The 26,175-nt window shown below is 40.9% G+C and overlaps 2 protein-coding genes across 7 annotated transcripts in view; one reads left to right on the forward strand and one right to left on the reverse strand.

Annotated features, from left to right (window-relative positions):
* Positions 1–11,709, forward strand: part of LOC130906500 (interleukin-1 receptor accessory protein-like 1) — a 222,465-nt gene extending 210,756 nt beyond the window's left edge. For both annotated transcript variants that reach the window (XM_057820917.1, XM_057820909.1), the window contains one exon: positions 1,318–11,709. In XM_057820917.1, the coding sequence (XP_057676900.1) occupies positions 1,318–2,039 (722 nt within the window). In that variant the 3' untranslated portion in view covers positions 2,040–11,709. The remainder of the gene's footprint in view (positions 1–1,317) is intronic.
* The window catches only part of LOC130906476 (FERM and PDZ domain-containing protein 4-like), a 77,791-nt gene continuing 61,826 nt past the window's right edge, over positions 10,211–26,175 (reverse strand). For all 5 annotated transcript variants that reach the window (XM_057820894.1, XM_057820867.1, XM_057820876.1 and 2 more), the window contains one exon: positions 10,211–26,076. In XM_057820894.1, coding sequence (XP_057676877.1) covers positions 22,883–26,076 — 3,194 coding nt within the window. In that variant the 3' untranslated portion in view covers positions 10,211–22,882. The remainder of the gene's footprint in view (positions 26,077–26,175) is intronic.

A 26,175-nucleotide genomic window follows, 5' to 3' on the forward strand; every position in this document is an offset into this window, starting at 1 on the left:
TCGTCGGGCTTGTTTTGGCCAATATCCTCGGTGAATGGGAACCTTTTGAAACTCCAAAAAGGTGCATACGCCTCTCCCTCATACAGAATGATTTTTCTGCGGCCGTTTGGCTGGCGTGATGCGAAAAATAAACATATTAATCCGCAAAATCAGCTGAATCCTTCGTCCTCATACACAACAGTACACTGTAGCGTGAAGAGGACGTCTTCTACCGTACACGTCACAGGGCCCTCCTCCTCAATGCAAGACCGAAGCCGGAAGTCACTCATTTTCATGGCGCGGGATTCAAAAAACTAAATAAAAATAGCGATCGCTTCCACACACATCCAAGCGGCCCAAAATGTAACCACCTCTTCCGTTATATATTACAAACATCCTGCAAATTTGAAAGTAATCCCCCCAATCCCAAGTTGTCTTGAATCCAAACACAAACGGAAGTGAATACATAACATTATGCGTATGTTAATATTATAAGTAGGAGTGTGACAATATATCGAAAAGCTGATATACTGCGATACTTTGTAGCCCAAAAGGTTATCGGTATCCTCCCACCAAGAATCGATATATTGGTTCCTTTTTAAACAGTGACACCTTTTGAAAGGAGAGGTTGCTACCAAAATCTTCCATTAGAATAGCGTCTACGTTGGCTCACTGGCTGCCATTGGCGGCGCTGGACATCCAATTCCGTCAATGGCGCTGAAAGCAGAGCATTCACAGCCAGTCTTTTGTGGGCATTTACAGGTCACTTCCTGGTCATTTTAGTGCATTTACAGGTTTTTTGATTTAGAGTCACCTTTCTTTCATTTGGGGATATTCTTGAGTAACCCAAAATCAACAAGATGTGACCTGTAAATGCCCCAAAATCAACAGGCGGTGACCAAAAATCAACAGGAAATGAGGTGAAATACCCCCAAAATGAACTTATTGCCTGGCATCGGCTGCCGCTGACGGCCGTAGAGGTCCAATTGTTTGTTTGTTTTAATCCATTTGAAGTGGGACAGATGGCCGCGAATGAACAATTGGCTGCCACCCGCCACCCCCACTTCAAACGGACTACTAGTGATAAACTCATTCCAATTCACAGCAGATGGACAAAAAGAGCTTGTTTTTATCCATTTATTAGTTGTTGGTTTTTCTGGAACGATTTCCCGATCCACTTATCGATAATTGTTCTATGGCCATATCGTGAGATCGTTGTTCTCGTATCGCGCGGTATATCTACGGAAGATTTTAGACAGCAATTCAGGTTCTTAACGTGATGCTAACCGCATTTCCATTGCAGAAGAAGCTCACAAAAGTGCCTGTGTCTGCTCGTAGCTTACATCGAGGACGTAGCCCGCTGCGTGGACCAGAGTAAGCGCCTCATCATCGTTTTGACGCCCAGCTACGTCGTACGGAGGGGGTGGAGCATCTTTGAACTGGAGACGCGTCTGCGCACCATGCTGGTAACGGGCGAGATCAAGGTCATCCTCATCGAGTGCGCCGAGCTGCGCAGCGTCATGAACTACCAGGAAGTGGAGGCCCTCAAACATATCATTAAAACGTTGACGGTCATCAAGTGGCGGGGCTCGGCGAGCAACGAGCTGGACTCCGAGTTCTGGAAGCGGCTGATCTACGAGATGCCCTTCAAGCGCACGGAATCCCTGAACGTCTCCCGCGAGCGAGCGCTGGACGTGAGCGAGCGAGGACCCTTCGGCGAGCTTCGGGCGGTGTCGGCTATGTCCGTGGCGGCCACCGCCGTGGCCGCGGCGCACCCGAACCTGCGCTCCGACTACCGCGACTCGTACCGCGCCCACGTGAGACAGAAACACTACTACCGCGGTTACGACTATGAAACGGCGCCGCGGGCAGGCACTCTCCCGCACCTGTCCTCGAGCAGGAACCAGCACACGTACTGCAACATCCCCATGACGCTCCTGAACGGACAGCGGCCGCAGTCCAAATCGCCGCGGCAGCAGAGTTTAGAGGAAGGCCACGGCAACAGCGCTATGTTGCCGCTCCTGCCCAGAGAGACCAGTATTTCCAGTGTCATCTGGTGACACCAAAACCCGATACTAATCCAGGAGACAGGGTTGGATCTTTGTCGCAATCGGTGCAATCATTTTCAATTGGCAGTCAATGTCAAAATAAACTACCAGTAGATGGTCACGTTTCCACTTGCGAGGGATAGCGGTGAGCGATCACACTGGGCAACGATCTGGAAAAAGCACCAACATTTTTTGTAGGTCTGCCAGCTGTTGCCAATCATTTTTGGGGTGCGGAATCCAAAACTCATCTCAGTTTTTCTCCATCAATCATGTCTAAAAAATTGACCTGCCGGAATATAGAGTGCCAATAATTTCATAGAAAAAAATCCAGGTGTTAAGCAGAGATAATTGATTGGAAGAAAAGTCTTATTTAACATTTGCAAAAAGAAAAAAAGCAAGAATGCAAATTGCCGCAACACAAACGCTAATGGCAAACGCTTTCCAAAAGAATAAAAATCTTTTTTTTTTTTTTTTTTAAAAAGAATAAAAATCTTGCTCAAAGCACCATTGCAAATAGCCAAACCCAATTGCCCGCAACGCTAATGCAAATGGATCGCAAACACTACTGCTGCCACAGTAGAAGTAGTCACAAAGCAATATACTGTATACCAGAGTGTGAATTTGTGAGCGAATTTCTGTAACTTATGTTTTCAAGCTCTGCACATGAGAGGATGTGATGTGATAACTTGTTACGCGTCAGCAGCAGTTGTAGTCCTCATGTCTACTTCGGTGAAATTTAGTCGACTTTCAGGTCGTACTCTCGCGATCGTGCGGCACGGCGGCAGAGCGGTTAGCACGTCAGACTCGCAGTACTAATCTCAAGGGTTCAATCCCGGGCTCCGGACATCATGGGAGGCTGATCGAACACTCTATCTAAATGAGGGGTCCCCAAACTACCGCCCGCCTCCACACTTGGTCCACCCCCCTGAACAATACCAGAGAACATTTTGAATTTTTTTTTTTCTTTTTCTCAATAGTGTTATCTATTTCCTGGCCTTTTTCTGTAAAGAACCCAGAGAGGGTTATTTGGTTATTATCTATTAATAGTGTTATTATTATTATATTATTATTTTTATTTTATTTACTTTTGTTCCGTGAAGAATCCAGAAAGGGTTATTTGATTTTGGCTTTCTGAAAAACAGTCATTTTTTACCTTTAGGCACTCTTGCAATCGTCACACTTTTTCTGTTACAAACTGACCCCGGCCCCTCATCAGAGAAGGGAAATGTTATGTGGCCCTCACAGGACAAAGTTTGGGGACCCTAGTGTGCACGAATGGTTGTTCGTCCCCTCGTGCCTCGCGATTGGCTGGCGACCAATTCAGGGTGTACCCCGCCTACTGCCCGTAGTTAGCTGGGATTGGCTCCTTGTGAGGATACTTTGAATGAATTGATAAAGGTGAATTTTACAAATCGAAAGGCAATTTGGTCAAAGAGCATACTGTACATATGTAAAAGTATGTTATGAAAAAAATAACAAAAATACACATTAAACATACAAAAAAAAAAAAATGAAATAAATACTTTTATTTTTCTTAATATATCCCTATAACAGAAGTCCAGCAGTCATTTAAAGAAACTGTAATCTTCTTGCGGTCATACTGCATTCGTGTTGCGACAATTGGGGTTCTGGCTTTTGCCATTTTGCAATGGTACTTTGACAATTGGGGATCGTGTTGTGGTCATTTGCATTCACGCGTTTTTATTTTGCATTTGTTTGCGAGCCACTTGCATTCGTGCGGTAGCAATTGGAGGTGGCGCTTTTGTCAATTTGGCCTTTGGGGGTGTTGGGGCAGTTTGCATTTGTGCTTTTCTTTCTTATGCAATTGCCGTTTGTGTTGCAGCAATTTGCAGTCCTGCTTTTTACTGTTTGGACTGTTGGCATTTCGCCTGACACTTCTCGGCCACTGCAAAAAAACTATCAAAAAATATCATCCGATTTAGTTTACCTTCTTACACATGCTTCTGCTTTGGGCCGACGGCATACGGCATAGGTGAGGATTTTAAGCTCTGTGTAGAAGTGACTCATTGCGCTGCCGTGCGCCATCCAGTCACTAGGGGTGGCTTCACATAGCACCCCTTGGTTTCTTTCTTGTCAGAGACGGAGCGGCCGTTTCTCCAGCCGGAGCCGTCCCCTTGAAATTAGTTTCAGTCTTTCGGTGGTTGAGGTGTGGGGCCTGCCGGCCGGCCGGCCAGGGTCTTAAGCTATCAACGGCAGGCACCTTTTGTCCGCCCGGGATTTGAGTGGCCAGTTTTTTTCCGGAGACAAACATATTTATCGCGATTTTCTTCCACTTTTTCATACTCTCTTCTTCCTCCAGCCCAGTGTTTTCAACGATTTCTCGCCACAAATTGTTTGCCATTTGGCAGTCATTTTCCTGTTTCCAGTAGAAATTGGAAAGATGATTAGATTTACTTACTTCCTCGATAATTCTTTCCTCCACCTGGTCCGTTTCTTTTTCGTGACGACGTCGTTTTGAAAAATGGCGCTGGAATGTTGAGCGGAAATGGCAATCGCGGAAATGACGTTTCTTGTGGACCAATCGCAGTCCTCGCCTTTCACGTAGCAAGGTGTCATCGTGACGCCTCATCAGTCAGGTGCGCGTCAGTCTACGGTGTAGGGTCCAAGCAGGGTAGGCCGTCGCTTCGACTCAGAAGCATGACAGCTCCTTTTGCTTAAAGTGAAAAAAGTCGTCCTCTTTCAAATTCCCACAATAACATCTGATAGTCAGGGCTAATGAGCAGAGGTGAATAGAATAGCCAAAAATGTTACTCAAGTACTGCAAGTGTAGTGTTACTTTAAAATAATATATGTATAATAATAATAATAATAATATGAAATCTGCACTTTTGAGTAACGTTGAGATAAACGCGCTACGTCAAATAGTTTGTTTTTACGGTGCTTTGAAGACACCAGCTGATTGAACAGGCCAGCGTGATCATTGGACTCCGACTGCAAACTTGGGTGAGGTCATGTGACTGAATTGGTACGTGTGATTGTTATGATGATTATTATTATTGTTGTTGGGAGCAAGAGTAGCATTTCTTCACAAATCTACTTGAGTAAAAGTAAAAAGTATGGCATGGTTAAACAACTCTTAGAAGTACAGAGTTTCTACCCACCTCTCCTAACGACTATCAGCACTATGCCTAGTACGTAGCTTTGTTGTTTTGGGATTGAAAGAGAAAACGTGCGCAATTCCAATGAAAAAAACAAAAAACAAAAGAGATTCACGCGGGACTAGTATTTTCACAGGGTCCAACGGGTTTCATTAGGTGAAATGTAAGACTTTAAGATCATTTAAATAATTCATAAATTGCAATTTATTGACAATCCGGGTCAAATTTTACAGCCTACCCCGTAAAGAAAAAACACAAAACAAAAAACTAAGCCTGGGACAAGATCATGCCTGCCAGAGTAAATCATGTACCGACATCGATACAAGTATCGTAAGGGGCCCTGATATAGCACTAAAATGCTAGCACCGGATTGGCGATTACTAACCCGAGTTCATACAACCGTACCAGGTAGGAAATAGAAAAAGGTTCCACGGGATTCACACTACATAAGTACTTTACTTCTGTTTCACAATGTTTTAAGCTCTTTAGCATTAGCTACTATTTTGTATTGAACTTGAAAAAAAAAAAAAAAAAAGTTTTATATACTGTCTTGGGTATCTGTAGTATCAGCCAATACTGTACAGCCGGGTATCAGAATCAGGTGCCAAAATAAATGTATCTGAACAACGGTAGTTCAATTCCCTGACGAAATATAGAACTGAAATCAATTTTGGATCGTTTACCCAAAAATGAGTTGATAGCAGCTGTCGGACCTAAACTAACTAAACTAACAGTAACATAACATTCTCCAGTATCATGTTGAGTGCCATAATGAGCTTTGCTATGCAAATAACGCGTCAAATTCCATTCCAATGACGTTTCAAATACACTTGTCTGTGATATAATGATGCTCATGTGTCTGTCAGTTGTGGCACCGGTAGCAGCTAACATAGCTTTAATAGTGCGGGTTCCATATTCCACTGGAACTCAGTCATTTTGTATCCTGAATTGAATCATGAAATCGTTTTTAACACTGTATTAGAAATGGTTAGGTTTCTCGTTTTGTGTTCGAGGACTAGCGAGCGAATGTCGACCGCCGTCAATGGCAGCCAGCAAACATCAACGTTATTAGAGGAGTAGGATGGTTGTTGATGTGTTTTATTTGTTTCAGTATTGCAAATGGTAATATGTCAAATGTACTTATTGGACAATGTAAGCAGAGTTTATTTTTAAAGCAGCTCTGGATCATCTATCATCTTCAATGGCAGCAATTGCGTTAAGAACCACTAACTTTTGAGCCTTTTTTTTAATGAGAACATTTTATGAAACAATTTAACCCCTTGACACCTAAATTTACATTTAACAAATATACTGTACATTAAACACACACACATTTGGGAATACAAAGGTACATGGAGAGAACAAATATTTCAATATACATATATATATATGCAAATTGAAAAATATGACAAAGTACAATCCTGGGAGGGGCGGGGGTAAATAAATACAATAAAATGCAAAATATTAATTTTTAAAAAATACATTAAAAATTATTTTAAAATAAGAATTAAAAAATTTTAAAAATATAATTTTTGTGAAAGTAAAACTACATTTCTCTATTTTAAAAAGAAATGTAGAATTACATATATATTTTTTAATTTTAGGGGTTTTCTTTTCAAGCTGTATTTTTCGATTTAGTTTTTTAAATTTTTTTATCAGTACTATTTTTTTATGTCCGTATGTATGCGTTATGTCTAAATTCGTTAACTCTGGCTGCTATTCATGGCGCTAGACGGCCAATCTAGTGGGAGGATGGCAGCAAATGAATGACAAATGAATTCGTTTTTTTTGTTTTGTTTTGTTTATCATCAACCAACCAATACTCATATTTGTCTCCCTCCAATGCTTTACGTATTTTTGTTAACTCTTTGGCTGCCATTGACGGTGCTAGATGTCAAAATCTGTTTGAAGTGGAAGGGTTGGCATTGAATGAACGTACATTAGCTGCCGCCCTCACACTTCAAACGGATCATACGTCTACAGTTAACAAACTCATTTATCACAGCAGAATGATTAGGCGCCACATGATCGGACGTCTAGCATCGTCAATGGCGCTAAAAGAGTTAAATGTTAATTCGGGCATCAAGAGGTTCATTTCTTTTTGTATTATTGCCAATTGAACTGAAAAGAACAGACAATGCTCAGATTGCTTTCTCACGTTGAACAACAAATGAGAAGCCAACACCAGCTAATACAGCTGAAATAACAGGGTCATGTAAATACTCTTTGTAATTATTTGTAGCATTTCTTCGATTCAATGACATTTTGTGCTGGTTTGTCCGTTTTTTTCTGAAGCGCCGACGTGCTATCCGAGTTAGCGTGTGGCTAAACGACAGGCAATTATCTATGGTAGGATGGAACTCTGACACAAACTCAGGAGTCCCCAACCCCAAAAATGGAAGTACCTGAGAAATATGGTGCTACATTGCCGTTTCATTTGCGATAAAACGGTCATATTTACCTTAAATGATGCTATCGCACAAAATTTTGATGATTTTACCAAAAGAGTCTATTTTTATAAGTGTCTGACAGAAGGACTTGAAGTTTTGTAATGAGTAAAGAAATTCACTGTACCCCGGTTCACACAGCGTTCAAAGTACTTGTTGACGTTTGATGATTTTCACATTTCCAACCAAATTCTTTTAATTACGCTCATTCGCTGCCATGTCAAATCACAGATTATGTGTTGTAGTAGTTTTTAAAAGCAGGAAATTGATATTGCAAACAACAATTGATTGTTTGATCGCCCAGCCCTTCCAATTCCTTTTTTCAAAAAAATATTTATAAATATTTCAATATTCATTGGTTTAGTTGTTGTTGTTGTTTTTTTTACTAATAAAATAATTGTAATAATTCTACAGATTCTACTATAAAAAATAGATTCAAAAAGTTTTCCAAAAATTTTTTTTAAAAATCCTAAAAAACCGAATCTATGCCCTGCGATTGGCTGGCAACCAGTTCAGGGTGTCCCTTGCCTACTGCCCGTAGTTAGCTGGGATAGGCTCCAGCGCCTCCGTGACCCTCGCAAGGAAAAGCGGCATGGAAAATGAATGAAAAAACGAATCTAGATGGGATGATATAAAATATATATTTAAAATCGCCAAAGCTCAGCAGGTAATACTGAACCCTTGTCATTCGGGTTTTACATAGAAGCATTCTTGGGCCAGTTTACGCTGTGTTGTTTTAGCTGCTAGTTTACCTCAGTCATTCATGCAGCTTGTTACAATCCCAGGTGTTGAACGCCGGAGTGGTTTGAAACGCTATAACAGGTCTTCTAAGGCCAACTCAGGGAGGCCAAAAACCTTTCGTAGGGCAAAAGGGCGTAATCATTCTTCATCTAGATTTTCCGTACAAGAAAATACGACGCATGCCCGGGTGATGAATTCATTTAGCTTTTTTTTTTTTTTTATTGCGGATGATTGAAAAGATCATTTGAGATTTTTCCATGAGAAAGTTTACTTCGTTTGTAGGGGCTTGTAGCACAAATAGGGGCAGAGAAACATGTATTTAAGACAGACGTTATGCACTTCTGTTACTTTTAGTCAAAATTCATTTCATTTTTCCCCCACTCTTAATAGGGTTCGTGATTCATTTTGGTCAATAAAAAAAGACCTGACATTGACATAAGTATCATGTCCTGAACAGATGATGCATTACATTTTTCAATATAACAAAAGGTTCCAGAACTTTACTCTGCACTCTACATTTTGGGTCATTTAGGCCACAAAATCAGCGTTTGCTACACAAATGTGGCCTACGTGACACTGAACGTAATGTAATGCTAGATCTCATTATTTTTCAGACTTTAAGTCGCGCCAGCCATAAAATGTGCAGTGAAAAGGAAAGAAAACATTTAAGTCGCAATGTTGGGGGAAATTTTCTGCATAAAATCCAACACCAAGAACAGACATCCAACATCTTTAAAGGCGACTTAAAATAAGAACAGAATAAGTGTACGGTATGGTAATGTTACACGACACACAAACGACGAAATGAGAACGTGCCCGGTATGTTAACATAACATAGCCATTAAGAGTTATTCAGTTAGAATAAAGAACGAGCTAAGGAGTGACCAAGCTTTCTCTGTATTTCCCTCTTAATTAAAAATCCAGGGTAAAAAAAAATCATATCCCCAGCCCTAACGCAATGTGAAAGTTTTGTGTTAACTGCCCATTTGCTTTTCAACAATGTCAAAATGACCGTTGGGAAAAGGGTCATCGAAAGAACAAAGCTAGGCCAAGACTTTTGCATATTTTTTATCAGTAATCCCTTGATGCCTGAATTTATATCATTTCCTGAAAATAACGTAAAAATACCAAATTTTAAGGACGATACGTTGTTCTGGAATATATGTCGAACTAGTTTAAAAATGTGCCAGACAAAGAATAAAAAACATAGATCAGTTGCATCGGACTATAAGTTGTACTTTCGGAGGAAACTGTACCGTTTGTTACGTGAACTGTTGTTTGGTTTCATTTTGGCGACGTAAGGTCTATATCAACACAAAACTATATTTTTCGTAAAATGAGAAAAGTCATAAAATGATAAGAATAAAGTTACCATATTACTTACCGTATTTTTCAGACAATCAGATGCACCTGAGTATAATTCTCACCAGCCCAAAAAATGCGCAATAAAGAGGGAAAAAAATGATGTATATAAAAGTCGCACTGGAGTATAAATCACATTTTTTGGGGGGGGGGTTTATTTGATAAAATCCAACACCAAGAACAGACATGCCATCTTGAAAGGAAATTTCATATAAAAATTAGGGCTGTCAAACGATTAAAAATTTTAATCGAGTTAATTACAGCTTAAAAATTAATTAATCGCAATTTCCAACCATCTATATAATATGCCATATTTTTCTGTAAATTATTGTTGGAATGGAAAGATAAGACGCAAGATGGATATATATATATATTCAGCATGCGGTACTTAAGGACTGTATTTGTTTATTATAACAATAAATCAACAAGATGGCATTAACATTAACATTCTGTTAAAGTGATCCATGGATAGAAAGACTTGTAGTTCTTTATGAAAAATGGTAGTACAAGTTATAGAAATTTTATATTAAAACCCCTCTTAATGTTTTCGTTTTAATAAAATTTTCAATCAAAAAATAAACTTGTAGCCCGCCATTGTTGATGGCAATAATTACTTACACTATAAAATCAGTCGCACCCATGCGCCAGCAGAGGGCAGCAAAACTCCGCAAAACACAATTAACAAGTGGGCCTTTCACTCCTCTGTCATTTAAATCTGTCTGAGCTGGGCCAAGTGCGTTAATTGCGTCAAATTTTTTAACGGGATTAATTTAAAAAATTAATTAACGCCCATTAACGCGATAATTTTGACAGCCCTAATAAAAATATAATAAAGAACAACAGGCTGAATAAGTGGACGGTATGCTAACGCACACAACGTCTTAAAAAAAAAAAAAACTGAGAACATGCCCGGTATGTTAACGTATATAACTATAGCATAAAGAACATGTGAAATGATGTAACAATGTGTTAACCGTTTCATTCAGAAGTTGCTCTGGAGCAAGTCGCACCCCTGGCTACACCATGAAAATAAACTGTGATTTATAGTCCGAAAAATACAGTAGTTTTACGTTACGTGAACCGAGCGTTTTTCGGGGTACGCGGACCTTCGGTGACGTTGGAAGTCTGTGTGAACACAAAACAAAAATTTTTTGTCGAGCGGCAAAACCCGGCCGGTCCGAACGCAGCATGAGAGCGCTAACGTTTCTTGGCCTGTTCATCGCAAGCCGAGAGCGCCCTCTTGCGGCTGGTTGTAGTTGTAGTTTTACATTTCAGAAGATGTCAAATACTATATATTAACATTATATAAGTCGCACGTGAGTATGGAGTCCGACTGATAGTTCGGAAAATACGCTATGTGTGTTAACTGTAAATGTGGCAGAGGAAAGTCGTTCTCCTTTCATGCGGTCCCTACTCTGGGGGACCAGGGCTAAGCCATCATTCCCTCCCGCTATTCCAGCCCCATTTTGCCAGCCGGGCAGATGTCACTTATAATAGTGCAAACATTAGGGCTTTGGCCTCCCAACTCAGGACGATGTTGTGCGTTTTTTGTGTGAAAAGTGGGATGTGTGCAAATAATTAGATTGTAGATAAACCCCCTTAAAACTGTAAGATTTAGCCCAGGACGCAGGTTTCACCATCAAAAATGTCTTGTTAAAATGATCGGAAGCCTTTTTGTCATTTATGATAACATGAGGTGTGTGTAAAACAAACAAACAAACAAAAAAAGAGAGACACACACAAAATAAAAAACAAGATGCAGACAATCGAGCCATAATAATCACTTTGCAAATAAGCAGTAGTCATTCAGGAGGCTCTGAAAATGTCCAGTTGTTGCAAATGGATACCCAATGTTTTTTGTAGAACGGTGAATTTGATAGGTGTGATGAAGATGAGTAAACAATACATAGCACAGAATTAATTGCAGGCACTTTCACTACTGCAGATATTTTCTATCATGTATCTGTAATGTACATGGAAAAAAAAGCTATTAATAAAACACCTTTAAAGTCACGTGCCCAGAGTCAAGTGTGTATTTGTGCTAGCAGTGAATGAGAATGCTTCTGTGCCACTGACGGCGCTAGAATTCAAATTGGACGTCTGTCATGTCCATCGCTAAGATGAAGTGAAGAATTCCTTGATGAACTGTCAATGGCAGCAATTGGATTCATTTCCTTGCATATTTCTTCCCTTGAAGCTAAAGCGTTGTGTCAGTATTATCAGTTTTTATGTAGGAAAGTGTTGCCCTCTACTGGCAGCAAAATGTAATCACTACAGGCTCTTTTTTTTTTTTTTAATCACATCATTTCCTTAGGGTTTTGGGCTCAGGGTAGTGAAAAGGTTTGAAGCCGAGTGTGGTTAGGGTTAAGTTAGGTTAGGTTATTGTATGGGGTTGACGGATGAAATACGCATGGGCTCAGACTTCACATTTATTTCATAAAAAAATTTCCATGGTCTATATCTTCCCCATTTATCTAAAAAAAACACCAAAAAATGATTCTGTACAAAATATAAACAGAGGTCAAAAGAAATCAGTAGAAGAAATATTTTAATGTCCAATAGACAAGGTTCCGAGGAGCCTTCCGGTTTACTTCCACATTTCTGCTCGCGACTTCCGTTTTACACGTTCTCTAACCAAAACAACAATGGAGCTGGAGTGGCATCGCTCATCAAAATCCCTCAAAAAAGAAAACTTGGAAAGCCAGCATCCATCTGCCGTCATCACGACATCGGAGGACAAAATGACGAAATGGCTAAGTCACCGTAACCAAAATATTCTTGTATTTTATTTTTGAAATGCAATCAGGAACCTGAAAAGCTCCGAGGCATCAAAAAGGTTGAATGTGTCCTAAAATACGAACGAGGAAATTTTGTGTTTATGAAGGCAGATGTGGAACCAAGCCAGCGCCAAAGCAAAGCAATAACACGGGTGCCCACGTACAGAGGTGGAACGTCGAGACCGCGAGCTTCACTCGTGTCGCGTGTCCCGTTGATCTTCATGTAGCCGTGCTGTGGCTGCGATATGAAAGGTATTGCCCAATTCTTCGCAGGTGCTCCTTTTTCACACACTCCCTGAATGCACCACGTCACATGACAAGTCACATTATGCCAATTAGCCATTCACCATATAAGCTGCCTTGACTCCTCTGCCTCCAGTCGTGCCAAGGAGCAACAACCGCAGGTCAGCCTCAAATGCTTTTGGATGTATCCGATCAATTGTATTTTTCAAACTTCTTTAAAGGCTGTTTTATAGTGATGGTGAGATGAAGCTTCATGAGGCATTGAACCACTGAATTCAATTGGTTGGAGAAAGGGTTCATTTCTCGGATCTTCATATGTACATGGTACCACTTATGGCCACCGTCAGTTGTCTCCCAACCACATGAGTAATTCGGTGATTTTTGTGAGAGTGTCTGTTGGGAAGGAATTCTTTTGAAAACTATTGTATCACCATCTCCTCTATGTACAAAGAATATCACATATGTACATATTTTTTGTGTGTGATTGTTTTGCAGTCACAGAAGTTAAATGTGGCATACATCTTCAGCAATGAGATTGAACGCATAACCTGTGTGACCATCATGTATGAGGGGGCGGTACCCCCTGTAACAAAAAGAAAAATATACGAAAGAAAAACCGCACGCGAACACTACCTTAATAGTCTGAAGGGAATAGGTACCGTTCTCGCACACACCATATAATTGTTTGCATTAGTCTAACGCATTCATCTAACTAAAGTTTAGGCAGACTTCCCTCCGTGCCCTTGAACACAGTAAAGTGAATCACCTTATCGGCGCTCATGAGGAGGAAAAGGAAAAATGGTACCGTTTCTCATAGGCACCGTCTGTTTGCATTACTCGAACACACGTAATATAATTAATCAGGGAATAGTATCATTTCTCATATTTACTGTAGGACTGCAGTACTCTAACACACCTAATGTAAAATAAATAGCACACCATAGTTTAAAGAAACAGAATAGAGACACAACACCATCTTATCACACGGAGATAAGACAGACTTGCTGGTCGGAAACATTTTCTATCTAGCCTTGTTCTGGATCCAGAATTGTCCCTCCGTCGTCGGTTTTTGCCTTGTTTTTTGACCATTGTCGACGAATAAATTGTCAACCTGCTTTCGGTGAGTCTTGGGGTCAGTACAAAGGGTTAACACAGGAACGCGCAAAGTTTTCCTCCCAGTCTGGCTCGCGGGGGCGGTAAACAGCGCAGCACCATTTCCGTTCGGCCGCAGCCGTTTCCGTGCAGCTTTGGCCGGGGGTACTAAATTCCAACAAGTCTTAAAAATATATGATATGGTGATGTCTCCTGTAAGTCAGCAGTACCAAAGTCGCTCCCCTAATATCAACGTACTGTACAACAAATTATACATATAATCCTATGAACTTTGGGTCCAGTAGGAGGAGTGGCCACATACAGTCACAGTCATACGTCCCCCATGAAGTAAAACCTACAATATTTGTTTAAAAATTTGTTGAAAATAATTCCATAAAGGGCATTTTCATAATATGGCAGGTTGTGCAATGTTTTATCAGAAAATGACATGTGCACATGTAACCGGTGTTGTATGGATTCACGCCGCGCGACGCGATCCGTCCCTCTTGCCCGGGTCAGGACTCGTAACCACGCAACAATTTTCACTAGTTGACTTGAATAGCTGTTTGGAAAGACTTTGGATGATTCCTCCTGACCACAGTGATCCCTCATTTTTTGCGGTTTTTGGGGGCCAGAACCCACCGCGATAAGTGAAAAAAAACGCGAAGCAGCACACCCGAAAAAAATATTTTTGGGATGTGTGTTCAGTGTATTTATTCAGATTTAGCATTGTAAAGAGATACATATAAGACATGTGTTTTCACTTTTTGCCCCTAAGTATGATTTAAACAAAAAATGTATTTGGCGGAAAACACTCAGGTGAGTTGAAGATCGGCTCTGGGACACCAATTTGGCCAATTTTCAAAACTGTCTGATATGCTCGTGTAATACTGTACATCATTGAAAAGCTTAAAATATCAATTTTCTGGGGGAAGAAAAAAGAATTGAAGAGGGTTAAAAAAAAAAATTAAACCACAAAACAACAAAAAAAATAAATAAAATAAACAGCAAAACCCTAACTGGAGGTGAGAGCACACAAGAGCATAATTAAAGACACCATGATTTTAACGAGATATTATCGCATACTTAACTTTTTGTCGATCCAAAAACTCATGTATCACCGAGCGTCAAGACACAGCTGTGAATGGCCACAGATGGATTTTATGGGTGAAACATGGTAATATAACAAGGGTCGCGATGCAAAAATCGCAAACAACAAGGAGTGGTCGAGATGTTCTTTTTCATGTATTTACCCTTTTTTTTTTTTTTGTACAATTTTTCTGTGTCTGGATAGATTATTTATCATTAGAGATGTCTCGATCGATCGGGATGCCGATCGGACCGATCGGGTCCGATCACGTCATTTTCAAAGTATCGGAATCGGCAAAAAAATATCGGACATGCCTTTTTTTAATATATATATTTTTTAATTATATCGTTTTGTAATTGTATTTAACGTTACAGACATAATATGTTACACTTATCCAGAGTCTTTAGTTTAGGCTTAATTTTATTTTATTTCCCAACGCAGAGAAGATATATCAATTGGTAGCACTAAGCACAGTCATGGTTGCACTTCCCATCATGCATATGGGCATGGCTACAGTATCATTTACTGAAAGTTCAACAAATACACTAGATGGCAATATTTAGTCACAATATACAAAGTCACATTTATCCTTTAAGAATTACAAGTCTTTCTATCCGTGGATCCCTCTCACAGAAAGAATGGAAATAATGTAAATGCCATCTTGAGGATTTATTCTCATAATAAACAAATACAGTACTTATGTACTGTATGTTGAATGTATATATTCGTCCGAGTTTTATTCATTTTTTTCTTAATGTATTGCCAAAATGTATATGATCGGGAAAAATTATTGGGAATGATTGGAATTGAATTGGGAGCAAAAAAAAAAAGCAATCGGATCGGGAAATATCGGGATCGGCAGATACTCAAACTAAAACAATCGTATCGGGAGCAAAAAAACATGATCGGAACAACCCTATTTATCATCTAACATATCGGGAAAATGCGACAGTAACAAACAAAAAATACAATTAAGCGATAGTTATGAGGTAGATATTACAGACACCATTTAATTCATTGTGACGTAATTTGTTAAAAGTCCAAAATATGCGAGTGAATAATTTATTAAAGTCGGGGTTTTTTTTTTTTTTTTTTAAAGAAATATTAGACATCAATTAATGATTGTAAGCTAAAAATGACAGACATTTGACATTTTGAATAATAAATATACCGTATTGGCCCGAATATAAGACGGCCCTGATTATAAGACGACCCCCTCTTTTTCAAGACTCAAGATTGACAAGATTAATTTGGTGTTCAAAGCCTTTTTGAACACCAAATTAATATTTACAGAAAATAATTACAGTACATCTGAAACAAATGATGATAGCAATATATTTGAGAGAAAAAGCATGTTATTTTGCCTCATTCAAATCTTAGTATCTGAACATTTAAATATGTAAACTAAAGTGCAATCACATTTGTAAATGAATGGCTTGTAGCGGATGAATGTTGTTGAGTCTTGATAGCTCGTTGAGTAGAGCTCGTATTGGCGTGTCTGGCATCTCGCGACTCTCTTAACTCTGCTCTGACCCTGGAGTGTGTGTGCCAGAAATATAGTTTCCACCCAGGAAGACAACATCCCCCACCCAAGTTCCCTAGGTGAATTCTGTCACAAGGTAGTGGTCACTACAGGCTTCTGGTTTTTGTAATGTAAATAAACCAATCTATTGTGATAAAACAACAAAAATGCAATAACTGCATTAAGCATCAAAGTGAAGTCTAACTGTAACTGTAGTCTTGAAACAAATCTGAATAAGGAAAAACATTGCAATAAAATAATACAAACTGGTTAAACTTGAGAGTAGCTGAGATCTCATGACAGAACATCGCTTCGATGATATCTGGCGCCATCTAGCGTCGTGAATGGGTATAATGTCTAGACCGTGATTATAAGACCACCCCCACTTTTTCAGTCTTATTTAAATGCAAAAAACACTGTCTTATATTCGGGCCAATACGGTATTGCGTACCTTTTTTTATGGCTGGATTGAAACAAAAGCGGTTGCGTGACATCTGTAAACGGGGGTTTACAGGGTAAAAGGGAGAAATTAAAAATAGTTCAGGGGCTTAATGTGCCATGAGTCTGCTATGGCAGCATATAGACATATTGTTCTATCAAACACAACAGTTCTTTTGGCTTAAAATACAGCAGTTTATTTTAAAGAGGGGTGCAAGAGCAGAAACTGCTTTTTCAGTCTTTTCTGTTTTTTCCGCCATATATATATATTTAATGAATGTTTTTTAAACACTTCAATTGTAATAATTATGATCAGTTTTAAACATAATTGTTCCACCGAATCATTTTTAAACAAGAATAAAGTACTGTAGTAGAAAAATGCTTGGCTTTATTAAATGCTTCTGTTTACCTACCTTGGCTTTGACTCCGGATTGACATGTAGAAATTACGAACTCCTCAATATCACTTGCGTTTATTGCCACAACACAACATGTTCGGCTGCCTTAAACGTCTCCAGATACACACACACACACATCCACGCCCACACACATTCATTGCAGCGCGCACTTCCTTACACAGCAACTATTTAACAAGTTAAACGATGATTGACGTATGCGGCACATGTGAAGTCCGCTTCTCTGGCAAGATCAAACACAACCATCTGTCAACATCGTTAACTTTAATAAGCAAGTGCCGCAGTACTAAGGAACAAAGAGCTGGGAGAGGTAGTTAGGCTATGCGGAGAGCATGAAGTTTGTAGTTTAAAAAAAATTAACTATTGCACGTCCTTGCGATCGGACTATTCCGCATGCGCACATCACGATGGCGATGTTTAAACGATATATCGTTCAGGCTTAGTAAACACTGTTATGAACGTTTCCCACCAGCTACGAGAGTTAACTCCAGCGTGTTTAGTGTGTCTAGCGGTGGTAAAACCTGTTTTTTTCTCTCTGGCAACCGTCTGTGTTGAGAAAGAGAGTGTGCGTATAATGTAAACTTATACGAGTCATAAACACATGGTTTTTATGTAAAATAATTCATTTTTGTTCTGAAGGTTCTAAAGGTTGAGCTGCGGCTGTGGGTTTAGGCTCACCTAAAGGGCCGCATTTATTTTTTAGTTTTTTAAGTAATTTTAGTTTGAATATTTTGTTTTGGTTTTTTTTAGATTTATATTAACTTAAAATTATACCTAAGTCCCAATTTGCTAAGGCTATGAAAAATAAAATCCTCTTCAATTGCTTTTTTTTTTTAACCCAGATATCTCAAAGTAACACATTTTAGAGCTGTAATTGAAATACTGTGAAATTTTGACTGAAGGTTATCATACCGTCAGAATCTCATAACGGCTCATGCCTAGTCGAGACAAATGACGAGTCAACGTTTCCGTCGGATGTCGATGCGTTCGTATGTCGATGCGATCATATGTTGCGGTACCACTCTTGGTGTATTTATATGATTAGAAATGAAAATATCTACGAAACCCATAAATAAAAAATATATCATTACAATAATAACTCATTCACCACCATTGACATATTAACGATATTATTGTATATATGATATATATGCTTTTCAAAGCTTTTCTTTTATCCCAGGCAATAGTAGTGGGTTTATTTACTTGACATGTTTTGGCGAACACTTCCGCCTTCGTCAGAGGACCCTCTGACAAAGGCGGAAGTGTTCGCCGTTACATGTCAGGTAAGTAAATGTTCGTTGGTGTGAGCAGCTATGTGTTCTTGACATTGTTGTGCTCATGAAAATGTGTTCATATGTTGCTTAAAGCAGGGGTCCCCAACCTTTTTTGCACCACGGACCGGTGTGATTTGGGTCTTTTTTTCACGGACCGGTGTCCTGTCAAATTTTGCAACCTTATAAAATTTTGCTCCTAAAGCTTTTGTGGCGGTGAAAAAAGCCCTCTTTTATATTCAGTTGGACTCTCAATGTTATCCAATGGTGCTAAAAAACTATTTACATCATAAACATACATGTGCAACACGGAAATGGCGTAAATTAATGCTTAACGACATGGCGAAGTCGTTAAGTGAGAGGGCTACGTGCAGTTGTTGTGTGCACCTAACATGGCAAACGTAAGTTAATATTCCTTTCTTTAAAGAAAGTTTGTAGTGTGTACTTTGGAATCGCTGCATTCGCGGTCCTTTTTAACGTTACACACATGCCAACTTTGTCAGAACACCGGCAATGTGCGGCAGAAAAATATAGCAAATATAAAATAGCATTTGTTTTTAGCCCCATCATGTTAAGTGCAGGGAAAAAATACAACTCACCCGCTGAATCAGTGGGAGGCCTGAGTTTGTTTCGTTGAGACGAGATGGTCCCGAGATGAGAGAGTGAGAGAAGTTAGCATCACAAATACACGAAGTTGTGAATTGTAGCAGTTTTCAGCGCGCTCCTAGCGATGTCAGGATATTCCGAAATGACTTTAATCCAGAACTTCAGTAGAGTTGTTGTCTCAAATGTACGTTTAAGTCGCCGTGATTTGCGATCTAAACAAGCTGATATTCCTGTTCCACAGACATGCTCGAATAACTCGGTTTATTCACATACGGGTCACGAATTCACTCCTTCGCAGTTCGTGCGTCTTTAGTGATTGGGAAGTAGCATAAATGTTGTTTTCTTCAAGGTTGTAGGCACATCTTCTGGCTCATCAGGTTCCCTTTTCCCCGTACAAAGTCTGTCCAAAGACGTCTGTTATTCAGTCATTCTAGTGTGGGGGCAAATTATTTCCGGGAAGAAATGTGATTGGCGACGACCTACGTCATACGTTATTATCGAGTCCAAGCGCGCATAGATATACAAAACGAGATTTAGTGCTAACAGCCCAATCAATGCATTTCTATGACGACCTCCTATCCTGTAGTTGTATATCTAGAGTAGACAGGGATATTGGTGTGTTAAGCGGCACAGGCCAAAGTCAATTGGCCAGAATGCAGTCGTTAATAAATAATTTATTATTTCTGCGCGGTCGTTGGGGACCCCTGGCTTAAAGGAACCATACCTGATTTTACCAAAAAAAGAGGCTCACACAAATCGGGAATGATTATTTTCCTGTCCAAACTCAAAAATACAAAATACGTATTTTATCTTATTCCACAAAAAAAATCAGGTACAGGGAATTTGATAAAAGTGTTAAGTGAATGCTCTGTTAAATATTTAAACTATCCTGCTGCAGACTTCAAGGTTCTCAAGAAAAGGAAACCTACTGACCTAATGCCTTACTTGACCTTATTATGATTTCTTATTCATTATTATTTCTTGTTAATTTGTTTAATATTTATTTTTCTGTGAAATATATTTTTCCATATTGTTTTATGTTACAAACAATTAAATGCTTGATTTCTTATGTTTTGTTGCTATTTATTTTTATTTTGTTAAAGGTCTGTTTCAATTATTTCAAAATCTGTTTGAAAATTGTGTTAGTAAAATAAAGTTCAAAAATGGCAAGTGAGTATTGCTTATTGGATTTGTTTTGAATGATCTACCATTCGAGGGCGGTAACATGCTACTATTAATTTGTTCTTTAATTAGATCAAAAATATTTAACTAGATTACAATTTGATCAAATACAACGTGTAGCAGGGAAATGTTCTGTGCATCTGAGTTTAAGGGTCATGGTTAAAGAGTAAGACTGACAAATCAGATTTTGTTGTTGATTGATTGGTTTGTGAGTTTGTCGGGAAACTGCTTTGCTAGTTATTAAAAGCAGCAGTTTTTCCATTGCAATGCATATTTGACACAAAGAGACTTTTAATAGTTTGTGAGTGCTTGCCGTAGTTGTACATTAGATATCATTAGAATGGCTGAGAACTCTGCAGGGTTGTGTATATATATATATAAAAAATAGGGCTGTCAAAATTATCGCGTTAACGCGCGGTAATTAATTTTTTAAATGAATCACGTTAAAATATTTGATGCAATTAACGCACATGTCCCGCTCAGAAAGTATTCTGCCTTTTGGTAAGTTTTACAGCAAGACATTTTGTGCTGTCCAACAGCGAACTCTTGTGGTCGCTTTGCGACATGGTTTATTGTTTTCTTTCCAGTTCGTTATGGCTGCACGACGTCTCGGGCTGATAATGTTGTGCTTATATGATCCTTGGACAAGATTTGTCCGTAAGTATGGTTGTTGTAAAGAATGTACATATTGTGTTAGTAAGTGAAATGTTATATTTTTTGTATGAGACGCTTTTTGTTTATGTTTAGTGAACCTGTATAGCGTGCTAAGCTAACGTTGTTGCTAATGCAATGCTTGTGTACTTTTTTTTGTAGTTTTACGATGGTCTAAAGAGGACAATGGTTTGAGGCCATTTTATTAATAAATCAGATGAAAAAGGAAGAAGTCTAATTATTAAGGTGTCGTTCACTAGCTGTCTAGCTTTGGAAAAAGTAGACGCTTCGGAGTGAGGACAGCATAGACAGATTTAAATGACAGTAGAGTGAAATGCCCACTACAGTCCTTTGGTACCGTATGTTGAATGTATATATCCATCTTGTGTCTTATCTTTCCATTCCAACAATTTATTTTACAGAATATATATATATAATTTACAGAAGAATATGGCATTTTTGTAGATGGTTTGAATTGCGATTAATTGGGATTAATTACGATTAATTAATTTTTAAGCTGTAATTAACTCGATTAAAAATTTTAATCGTTTGACAGCCCTAATAAAAAATATGAACTTCCGGTATCGATCTCGGATGGGCATCGCAATATTTGGCCTTGGTATTACTTGCTATCGGATCGAATCCAAAATCACTGGTATTGCCCATCCTTACTGCTGCTGCTGCTGCTAACAAATGATGCTCATCTTAGCACATGTTTGAGCCCACAAAGGGGGCCACTGAGTACTTCTTTTCTTGATAATGGTCAAAGCCTTGGCCAGTTCAACCAGTATAGTTCCAGCGTGGCTTCTGATAAAGTCGACATTCAATGTAAAGCTAAAAAGCATAGAAAAGAATCTAATAGATTCTAGGATAAGATACCATACTTCAAACACACTTATTCTAGAACGTACTACACGCGATAACCCGCGCAGGCGTGGCTATTGTACATATCTCCATCTGATTGGTGGACCTGGCTGCAAGCGGTAAACAGGCAAACAATTGAAGGAGCGGGGTTACGATTGACGCGTGTTTTATTTTATTACTAAGGCACACGAACGCTTTTTTTTTTTTAGATTTCCCTCTGAAGGTTTCATAGAAATACACAGAGAGAGACAAAAAAATAAAACATTTCGTTTTAATAGGATTGTGCCTTATCAAAAGCTATTACTTATTTTGTCATCAGACATCACTGCATTAGATCCATTTTTGAGTCCAACGTTCGAGCACAAAGGTGATTCCAGAACCAATATCACGCAGAAAGGTGAAAATAATTTGAATATAGCTAAAACAGTCTTGAATCAAATATGGCATAAAAGAAGTTGCTTAATTCTAAAAAACGTGGTGAAATACAGTATCAAGCAATGGTTAACATGGTGAAATTGTGTAGTCAACAACCCTTATATCCTTTGCTGTCAGATTGTAACAAAACACTGTTACCTTTCACAATTTAGCACATAAAAGGCTCCCTCTCATCTGATTAGACTTTTGAAATTTCAAGATCGTATGCATCGGTAGAAAAACTGCACTTAATGAACCGATTGGATTTGCTACTGCAAAACGTAATTAGGTTTACAAAATACATTATGTACAGTTATCTATGTACATTTGAAAAGAATGCATACTTACGTGATGCACAGGTAAAGGGCGTTCCACTAGATTTAAGTATATCACATTAAGGTCGGCAAACTTGTGGCTTTTTGAAAATATACACCGAAATCAAAATGATGTTACGTGAGGACTACTTTGGAGCATTTTTTTCAGATGGTAATGTTTACTGTAACAGTCCAAAAAATTCAACTCCCGGTGTAGCCTCTAAAGAACTACGCACAAACGATGGAAAAAACAGACTTCTGCAGAAGGCATAGGCCACAGTAGACAGCAAGAGTCGTCCAGAAAACTTTACTTGCTAAGCAGTGTTTTAAGAGAACGCGTGAGTGCATTAGCAATGGCTGACATGGTACTAGAATGTCTTACCAGGGCCTTGACACTGTGCTCTCCCGGTGCTCCGACAGTCGCGACCTCTGCTGCTTTGAGTAAACAGATATAGTTCATAACAACTTCATCGACTTTTGCTACGACCTCTCTCTGTTGGTGCGAGGCCGAGGTGCTGAGCCCCTTTACCAGACACATACACGCTTCGCAGAGACAACACAGCACCTGGAAACTGCACGTAACAGCCAGTAGCATCTCCTCAGGACTACTGTGCGCTTGCGCCATGCGCCGGCACGCGCGGCCCAACTCTTTGGACTCCACCGAGAGGAGTTGCTTGGACTGAGACACTTGCTGCATTGGCATTTGGACCCCGCGATCGCAGCGACCTATGCTGGACCTCACCAAAGCGATGAGCTCGCTGGCGTCGCGCCGCACGTCCGTGAAGCCGGAAGGGAAGCTGTACATGCGGTCTTTGAGGGCGTTGACTCGGGCCAGACGGTCGCCGAAGCTCATGTTGTTAAGGACCTCGCCGTACAGCTGCTCGCCGGCCGCATCCACCGCCGAGCCGCAGGGGAATATGGCCAGCGATGCGGCGCGGTCGTTATCTAGATTACTCCCGGCACGACTCCGTCTCGGTGCGTCCCACTCGCTATCGTCGTCTTCTCCCTCGCTTTTACGTTTAAAGAAACAGTAGCTAAAGGGTCCGTTGCACCTCCACGGACTGGTGTCCAGTTTTTGAGAGCCCTTCATTTGTTTTTCTTTCTGCAAAGGAAACGCTACCGAAGCCCTTCTGCTGTCAACGCCGGTGCCCGAAGACCAGCACGTGGCGTGCGATGACACCGAACCTTGGGAGTAGCTCTTCGATAGCCTCTTCCTCGTCGGTCTCCTCTGGGCTTTGGTCTCTTCTTGCTGGAGCACGTACGGCGACGAGGGCTGCTGGCTCAGGCTTCGGCCGGCCTTCTCGAAAAGAACCTCCGCGCTACCGGAGCTATTGGTGACATTGCTAGAGCTGCGTTTTAGTTCACGGCCCCTTTGGGGGTAATTGTTGAAAGGATCGAGTTGCGACGGGCTCGGGTCGATGGCACCGATGTAGTTCTGATTTGGCGGGGACATGCTTGAATGTACGGCGTCCGGCGTGCGTCCAGAGTTGCTGGGAGCGGGGCTGGCTTGTGCTGGAATCAATACAGGAGGAGGGAGAGATTGCGGTTGAAGTGGCGGGGATGGAGAAGGAATGCCCGCCGCGGTACTCGTCTGCCTGGTGAAAGCTGACGGACCCCTTCCTAGAGAGAAGCTGTTTAGGTCTACTCGCTGACCACCCAGGCAGGAGGCGGAGGGTTGAAGAAATGCGTGCCTTTCTCTCGAGTCCACTCTGCACCAATCCTCTGTGCCGCAACTGGGTTGGCTTCTTGAGCGAGGTGGAGGCCTGCCAGCGCTTCCCCCTCTTTCATGGGAGATGTAGCCGTCTTTCTTATACAACGGCGGGAATTGATCCGAGTCCATACCGCTCCTCTCAAGATCACTTTCCAGTCCAGAGAAGGAGCTTCTTCTCTCTGCGTGTGTGTGCTGCACATCTAACCTATTATTTGACATGTACATTTCAGGGTTTCTTTTCAGTTTGGCGGGAAGTGTGGCGGAGTGATTTGATTTTTGATCTTTAGTCATCATCTGCAAGGCGTTGGGGTTTGACAAATTCGGGCGAACGAAGGCGGACGACCCGGCGGACGGCATACATTGGCATCGAGGGAGCGTGTTCCCTCGATTCTTCACCATTTCGACAAGCTGAGGGTTGCTGGTGATGTAGCGACGAGTGTCTTTTTTCACACCGCCGCCCATGCCTGCACTGTGTAGCTTTCCACCTTGGTGCATTTGGCTTACGGTTAAATAGTTGATCAATTGTCTGTACGCTTCGCTGCCTTCCTTTTGGTTTGAGCCTTTATAGCAGGGCTTCTTGCTTGTCATTATTTCTTTATGTTTAGATGGCGTGGCTGAAGACGGACGGACTGGCTCAGCGCCAGCAGAAGGATTGTGAATGTTGGGAAGCATTTTTCGAAGGAGGACAGGGTCCGCGTGAGGGTGAAAATCCTTCGCTTGCGGGTTCTGGCCAGGTTTTGATTCGTCATAGTTTAAGACCCTGAGTAAAGACGAAGAGGAACTAGAGATGGGGTGCCTTTGTAGACGGTGGTGTTTGGACTCGGTCGCCCCCGAACCGAGCGGCGAGTCGGTAGGGGTGGCGCAGACGCTGCTGTTTGCGCTGCCGCCGGCATCCAGTGATGAGCACAGCGAGCCTTGTAGAGAACTGTGCGCTTCTCCTTGTAAGTTAGAAATCCTTTTCGCAAGATGGTACTCGCACAAACGCGCAACACTCTGCTGTCTCGAAATAGGCGGATGGTCGTTCTGTAGGTCCGATGCTTGGTCAGAAGCCACCAATCTGTTGTTTTTACTTGGAGACAGCAATGAGGCCACCACTAAATGTTCATCTTGCTCAACAGCTCTATTATCTAGAGCGCACTCTAACGCGCTCACGTCTACAAGGCCGTCCGATTTCGAGGAAGGAGGACGGGGAATTCTCTGGTGGTCGCTGAGGTGACTGTTTACATGTTGATCTTGAACACTGGAGTTTTCCTCTGAGAACAATTTGTGTTTTCTTTGGCTTCCTCCTCGATCGCAGAATGAAAGGCGCTGATTATTCTCGAGGCCGACGCTTCCGCCTCGGTACCCTTCCCTTGTGCTAAAGGTGTTATACTTTCCGCTCGAGTCTGCGGACTTTTTGTGATGCTTGCCACCCGGTGTGGTGGAGCTCGGTCGCTGAAGGGTAGAGGAGAGGTTCGTCTGAGATCTCCCGCCCAGACAGTCTGGCCGTAACGATGGCACCGTGTCCAAATGGGGACTCCGTCTCGGCGGGACGGCAGGCGGTCGGAGGTGCTGCGGAGTACGGGACTTCTTGTGGGTCGTTCCTTCAGTGCCGGGCGAAACGGGGAATTCCGTTTTCTCCTCCAGCAAAGGCTGGTACCCCTCCCTCGTGGCCACCAGGAGACGCATATGGCTCTCGCTCAGTCGATGGCAAGCGGCCAGCTCCGACAGTTCTGTCATTTCGGAGGAGTTTGTTTCGTTTCCGGAGTCTGAAGAAGACTCCGGGCTAAAGCCGTGAGATGTGTAAACACCTACAAAAGAATTTGAGAGTAAGATTTTACACACGTGGCACGTACAGGAATGAGTAATGATCCTGAATATAAACTAAACCATAAATCGCGATACGATAC

Source organism: Corythoichthys intestinalis, chromosome 2 (assembly GCF_030265065.1).
Source record: "Corythoichthys intestinalis isolate RoL2023-P3 chromosome 2, ASM3026506v1, whole genome shotgun sequence".
In the NCBI taxonomy this organism is placed as follows: Eukaryota; Metazoa; Chordata; class Actinopteri; order Syngnathiformes; family Syngnathidae; genus Corythoichthys; species Corythoichthys intestinalis.